The following is a 7,223-nucleotide window of genomic DNA, read 5'->3' on the forward strand; positions in this document are numbered from 1 at the left end:
CCTCTACTGAAGCCACCATGTGGCAGAGCGCCCTCAAACACCAACTTGGTCCAAGTCCCACACGGATGTTGGAGTAACCGAACAGACTCCAAGAGACTGGTCCTCTTAACCGTACCAGTTGCCAGATCTGCTAGAAGGAAAGAAGCCACACCTTTTAAAGTTGATTTTGAGGAAGTAGGGCTATTGTATCACGAAAAGTCTTGGTAAATGAGACTTGGCAAGGCTTCCGAAATAAAAACACCTATCTATATATATTCTGCAATGGCCCACTCTTTGCTCGGTATAAATGACACATGAGACAGACAGGTAAACTGGACGTGAATTGACAACTTATGACTTCTGGATTGTGCAAAAAATACCAGTTTGTGAACAAACTACTTCTCAATGAGATAGTCTTCTTCTTTCGCATGGCTGCTGATGTAGACGCAGAGCAACAACTGCAATTTCACATTCAGGTGATAATAAGATAATGAAAACATGTAATTGTGTGAACCTGTCTTCCAGAAGAGGATTAAACAGTGACCTCGAGTGCACACCAATTTGCATAAGTGGAAAACATGTTGCCTAAAATGACGAAATTATGGGAGAGGGAGGGGACAGCGGGGAGAGGAGATGGGGGGGGGAGATAGGAAGAGGTGTATGGGGGGCAGGGACGGCTCCCCGCCAGGCCGTGGACTTCCTGACCGTTGTTAATATTTCACGATGGAGGACGACGGGGTGTGAACACTTACAGCTCCGGTTTCATCCCTCAGCGTTGAGATTCTTCCACTTAGAAGGCTGTAAGGGCAATTGTCGGGGGTGGGGGGGTGAGAACACAGAAAGTCAAACAAGACCATGTCCTGTCACCACAACCAATATCACTGCCACCATCATCGTCGTGACACAGCAAGCACGGTGCTACTTTGCAACGACTTTGAGGTTTTACTTTAGACATCGTCCTCGTGAAAAGACACCGCAGGGCGGAATGACCACAATGAGAATGAGAGGACTTGTGTAAGTGTAGCAGCAGCAAAACGAGAACGAGGGGAAAGCCTCAATGACGCCAGAGGTAACGGCTCTATAACACGGGGAAGGGAAAGCAGTGCTACCACAGTACATACTACTAGTGCTGGTATTTTGAGCCAAGTATCGCACGTCAATAGATAATGCAGATTAATAGACCTCCCAGTAATTTCTCCTGTCCCAGATAAACGAACCAGGGTATAAAATTGGATGGATCCAGAATTTTAATTGGTTATGGTCATGATTTATGGATTGAATAATCCATGTAATCATTACTTTTGGTTAATGTTCAGTTACAGAATTATATATTACATTTATCTTCGATATATATGAAAGTCAAAATTTGTCCGTGGTTTTGTGGCGGGGTTTGTGTGGGTTTGTTTGTGTTTGTGTTCGCGCGCTTGCCAAGGATTTAACTCTCCAACCGTGGGGTTTACACTAAATAAAAATAGCCATGTAGCACGCCATAAGCCCTGCCGTGAGCTAGCGCTATTCCTTTTTCACATCTGTCAACTTTTAATTAGTTTAATTAGCGATTTAGTGCGATTTTTGTGTGCTTTCTATTTATTTATTTATGACGCGTGCATGACCATACCAACTCACACGGCCTTTGGTAGGGGGGACGGCCCATGCCAAGTCATATGTCTTCGGTGCAAGTGAGGAGGACATTTTATTTCATGTTAAAAATACTATAAAAATACACTAAACGCTGAGGTAATTTCTTCACTGTGTGATGTCCCCCCCACCTCGATGCGTGCAGTTACTACTATACAGTCGGTAGATGCTACCACTATAGGCCGTAGGTATTACTGCAGAGCGGCCGGGGAGATCGTGGCTGGGGGGGGGCGGTCAGGGGTAGCAGCCCAGCCCCAGCCTGCCAAGGTGCCACCTCGGCCGGCTGGACAATCTAGGCGAGGCCGGAGGCTCTGCATAGGACTAGGCCTCATCACACCACTGTCAGGTGAGTACTTTGTGCTATAGAGTCGATAAATACTGCTATAGAGTCAGAATGTACTACTGTAGTGATAGCAGGTACCACCACAGTCGGTATGCACTGCTGTTAGATTTTTAAGAGTTATTTTGAAATATTTTTTTGGCCCGGGCAACGCCGGGTACTTCCCGCTAGTTTTATATTTTAAAAAACGATCATACTACCATGAATGCTATGGATTCACATCACTGTAGATTCCAAATATTAATTATGCAATAGGTTAACATAAAAAAAATATTTACATGTGATCCAATCCTAAGCAAGAATCGTGAGAATGAATTACATCGTGGGAGGGGTGAATGGTTACATCCATATGTAAGTATTCATGTTAAACTTCTTTCACACTTTATGTAGCGAACCGTGCTAATTAGAGGTGCGGGGGAAGGACAATAAACTAAACACACAAAAAGCAGTTCTCAGGAAATAATCTTAATTTTAGAACTTTCGTGACTGCAGGAATTATCATTTGTTTCTTTCGGTTAAGTCACGTCTAAAGATAAAATAATAAATTAAATTAAATAATAGAATACGACGTTTCGATTGCAACACAAGCAATCATCATCAGGCACAATGAAATAGCGACACAAAATCTAACCAGAAAACTATAGACAAACATATTAGCAGACAGATATCACCAAGATACATAGCGAGAGCAACACAGGCAACAGAAAGGGGTGATCGTCTCTGTGTGGTGGCCCCAAACAGACAGAGGGGGGGGCGGAGGCAGAGAGAGGGAGGAGGGCTAGAGAAAAAATCAGCATATCAATGAGTGGTCAACAGACGTGGTGCTGCGAATGCGATGGCACGGCAAGCAAGCCTGAAAATCAGGAGAAGGACACACTAAAATTAAATAACCTAGTAAAATATCGAAATGTAATGTAATACAACACAGAGGGTCGGTCAACACACAATTAACGCATAGCCTGGTTGATTACGTATTTCAAAGATTGCTAAGTTAGAATTTAAGTGTGAACAATCTAAAGAGAGGACACAGGCAGAGAAAACAAGTCGCCAGAGAGAGAGAAAAAAGATAAGCTTAAAACTTCCCCGTAGAAGGAAATAAGTTTTCAATCTAGATTTAATAGTGCATAGCTCAAGTGGCTTCCTAATATCAGAAGGAAGAGCATTCCAGACGGCCGCAGAAGCGTATGTGAAAGTGCACAATGTAGTAACTGTATAGAAATCATGCAGCCACAAGGCCTCATCCAGGAGTCGGCACCTGGAGAAGAAGGAGTCAGGGACCCAGGTGAGCGTCTGTCTGGAAGTGCTGAACCTGCAAAATAAGAACAGATGGTGAGCGACACAATTGTTTCAACATGCACCTGTCATCAACATCATTGTCTATCAGGGTGTTATGACCATTGCAAGTAGTCAACCGCTCAGAATCCGCATTATAACGCTGTGTGTCCCGCGTTGTGTGAAAAGTGTTCCAAATGGAAGAACCTCGTTCCAGAGAAAATGCATTGTGTGAACACGCGTTAAGTGAGGACGTACCGTGTTTTATTTTATTCCATAATACACTGTGCACTATAAAGACTGTAGCCAGAGTCGAGGGGGCTGAATATGGAAGAGCTGCATGAATGCAGTTAATTTTCCAAGTTTTGTCGTTCTCGTTGCGAATATATTTTGTGATTGTGTGGGTGCCTTACTGTCCATCTGTAAACCATAGCAAGATTTTATTCTTTGGTTCTTTCGGTAAAGTCACGTATAAAGATAAAATAATAAATTAAATAATAGCATACGACGTTTCGATTGCAACACAAGCAATCATCATCAGGTTATTTAATTTAGTGTGTTCTTTCTACCTCTCTCCTAATGTTCAAGCCTGCGTACTTTACTACGCGTTCTTCGTACTCATTGACATGTTAATTTTTTCTCTAACCCCTCCCTCTCTCTGCCTCCGCCCCCCTCTGTCTATTCAAGGCCACGCCACAGAGACAATCTCCCTCTCTGTGCCTGTGTTACTCTCTCTATGTATCTTGGTGATATCTGTCTGCTTATATGTCTGTCTATAGTTTTCTGGTTAGATTTTTTGTTGCTATTTCATTTATACCTGATGATGATTGCTTGTGTTGCAATCGAAACGTTGTATGCTATTATTTAATTTATTATTTTATCATAGCAAGATGCCCATGCTTATAAATACCAGAAAGAATTCAGCTGTACCTTAAGACATCTTCAGAAGTGTCCATCTTAAGTGAGTGTATTCACCACATTGCATTGATCAGCATGGTGAAGTATAATAATTTTCCCGCTCCAACACGTGCGGTGTGGGAAGGCCCTCGGCTAGCAGTAGATTGACAAAAGGGCTGTTACGTGCACATGCACATCCCCTCTGACGCAGTGAAACACCACTGCCCCTGCCCACAAGGTCGCCTTTATCTCACAAAATCCGAAGGTCACTGAAGGTACGACCTGGCCAGCACATGTACCCTCCAGCACAGCGCCCACCACCCACCTGGTGCCCCCCACATTGAGCTGAATGATGTCTCCTGACCCGGGAGCAGCAGCCGCCATGGCTGGAGTCACTTGCTTTAGTGTGGCTCAACGAGTCTCGAGGCAAGCACCGCAATCCTGTGGGCAATTGGAGATTGTTACAGCATCACTTGCCATCATCAAAATTATTACCCTGTACTATGAAAAAGGGATATTGCCTGAGTCACCGACTATACTCTATATTAACCCATTGGTAATACACTGGTGCATGGTATAAAAAATCCCAGTAAAAATATCTTGCGGGGTGCATCAAAATCAGTTTTCATGATGTCGAAGCAGTCGGAAGACGATTGTCAGCTCAAATTTAGATTTTAGACGATTTTATGAGGACCGGTGTGTTATGCTCCACCAGTGTACCGCCAATACCTCCATATGTTTTCATTGTAAGGCAGCGTTATTGATTAATGTGTTGAGTGTCTTCATAAAATATTACAGGAGGTTGTTTTAACTCCCAAAAGCTGATACGTGTGATCCCTGCAAGACCAGTAGTGTTTCAGCACATCGGTGTGCTGAAGCAGGAATACATGTAGCACATCTGTTCACGTGACACTTTTTTTTGGCTGTCGGGTGGTGGAGGATTTACAACAAAAAATGTTTCCCACTACCCAACCCAAAAACTCAAATACGAATCATAATACTGGTCGTGAAAGCCTACATGTAAAATTAATATTTTGTAATGCAACACGAGGCAGAGGAATAACTCTCAGATGCTCATCTCCTGCTTACACCTCTGAGATAGTGATGGTACATACACATTCCTATGGCAAAGACCAGTCCAGTATATGGAAAACGATTATTTTAAACATTTAAAAGTTAAACTCAAAAGTCTGTATTTGCTCAAACAGGAGTGGTGCTTATCTTCACTGTTAGCTTTGAGCCAGAAGTGGAATTACCACTTTACTTTCAAGGAGATAAATGTGGACATAAGAAAGTGTGTAAAATATACAGTAATTGTCATTAAATTAATTACTAATATTGTGTAATATACATCTATTACAGTAAGGACTGTTTTTTATTGTATTGTCATTCAAGGCAATGAACAACTCAACCAGAATGCACCTATACTCATCATATCTCAGAAGCTATTGCAGGAGTGGGCCTGGATAATGCTTGGATAGGTGACCACCATGTACAAAACAGGTGTTATAGGCTGCTGCGGAGATAAAATTACTTTGTGATGCTGTGTTGGCTGTGGTGCACAAGCAAACTTAACACAAAAAAACTCAATACAGTACATACGTCAAAAACAGTGGCCTTAAAAAGTAACAATATATAATAGGCGACCTTTCCGTCCTTCTACATCGAATGTGAGTAGTCACAGCGGAGATCCCATCAATGTGCCTCTTGTATTCACGCACCTAAAGACCGCACTTTCCAAAACATGCCGTCACACATTGAGTTTGCTGCATGGCAGCCAAACAGTGGCATTTCACCCCGACCCGAATTTAGCCAAATTGAGTGCAGGACCGAAATTAACCCAACAATGTCTTAACGTCACAGACGTAACCAAACTATTGCGAGGTTTAACAATACGTTTTCGATCATGAACCAAAGTTAAAATGCAATGGCTTTTTTTGTTTACAGTAGTTACCGGTGGTGAGCCCATCGACTTTCTACGCTTGAGATATCCCCCGTTCAACGCCACTCGCTAACCGGGTCTCAAACCGGTCATCAACGTTGCCGGCTCGGCCCTCCGACCTCCCCCCCCCGCGCTCTCCCCGTGCTATCTGGACATCTCCACGAGATTGGCCGTAATCCCTGGATTATAAGACGCAATCTACTTCACTCACCTCCCACCCCGGTGGGATTACCACAAAAAGTTGGGATGCGTCTTATAATCCAGTGTGATCGAATGTGTGCACGACTGTTATAGACCGATGCAGCAACGCATTTGTGTGGCGTCTTACTGTTCCCGCAGCGTCGTTTAATCTTTGACATATGACTAAGCCTGTGGCCAACATCCCCCGTGCTGCTTATAATGTGACAGGTTACGTGGGCAAAAGAGGGTGGGCGGGCGGCAAGAGATCTCGGGCAAGGCCGCTCAGGCAAGAGCGGGGGGCCCGACTTGAGGCCTACTGAACCTGGACTCCTCTGCGATCGCCTGCCGCGTCTCACCCTCCCCGATCCCTCGAGCGACGGGGACCCCCGTCCCCTCGTCGGCGGCGAACCCCTCGGGGATCCCGGCAGCGGCGATGAGGAGGCTTCGCTGTGAAACAAGCGAGGCAGCCACCACCACCACCACGTCCCGTAGCCACCCCACCGCGTCTCGTTCACTCACATCGCGTCCGTGTGCGGGGAGGGGGGGGGCTGTGGGGGGGAGGGAATCGATCCGAGCGATTCAGTGGAATGATCCACAACGAACCTGAGAATCGATCCATCGCAGAGAATCTAGTAATCGGCATTCCAGAATCGTTTCTTTTTTTGTTTCAATAATTTTATTTCTATTATTATTTCTATAATTTCTTTTATTTTTATTATTTATTTTATCCTACGTGACTTTACCGAAAAAAACCTAAGAGTATGAATCCTTGCAGTCACGAAAGCTTCAAAACTAGAATTCAATAACGAGTTCGTGTATCTGAGGATATGGAAAAATAGGAATGCATTTTACCCTTTATAACAACACAATAGGTGTTAAGATGTTCAAACGTCAAATAGAAACCTTTTGCAAGGACTTTTTAAATAATTTTATGCTGCCAAAAAGGTCCCAGATCTATAGCAATCGATTGAAATC

At 43.9% G+C, this 7,223-nt stretch overlaps 1 protein-coding gene across 7 annotated transcripts in view; it reads right to left on the reverse strand.

Moving 5' to 3' along the window:
- Positions 1–6,802, reverse strand: part of LOC144723645 (BTB/POZ domain-containing protein KCTD3-like) — a 32,847-nt gene extending 26,045 nt beyond the window's left edge. For 4 of the 7 annotated variants that reach the window (XM_078602539.1, XM_078602538.1, XM_078602537.1 and 1 more), the window contains exons 1-4: positions 6,605–6,788; positions 4,452–4,567; positions 3,213–3,266; positions 732–777 (exon numbers count right to left, since the gene is read on the reverse strand). In XM_078602539.1, the coding sequence (XP_078458665.1) occupies positions 732–777; positions 3,213–3,266; positions 4,452–4,510 (159 nt within the window). In that variant the 5' untranslated portion in view covers positions 4,511–4,567; positions 6,605–6,788. The other 3 variants (XM_078602535.1, XM_078602534.1, XM_078602536.1) reach the window with 3 other exon arrangements.
- Positions 6,803–7,223: the final 421 nt, after the last annotated feature.

Source organism: Lampetra planeri, chromosome 18 (assembly GCF_965212315.1).
Source record: "Lampetra planeri chromosome 18, kcLamPlan1.2.h2, whole genome shotgun sequence".
Classification (NCBI taxonomy): domain Eukaryota; kingdom Metazoa; phylum Chordata; class Hyperoartia; order Petromyzontiformes; family Petromyzontidae; genus Lampetra; species Lampetra planeri.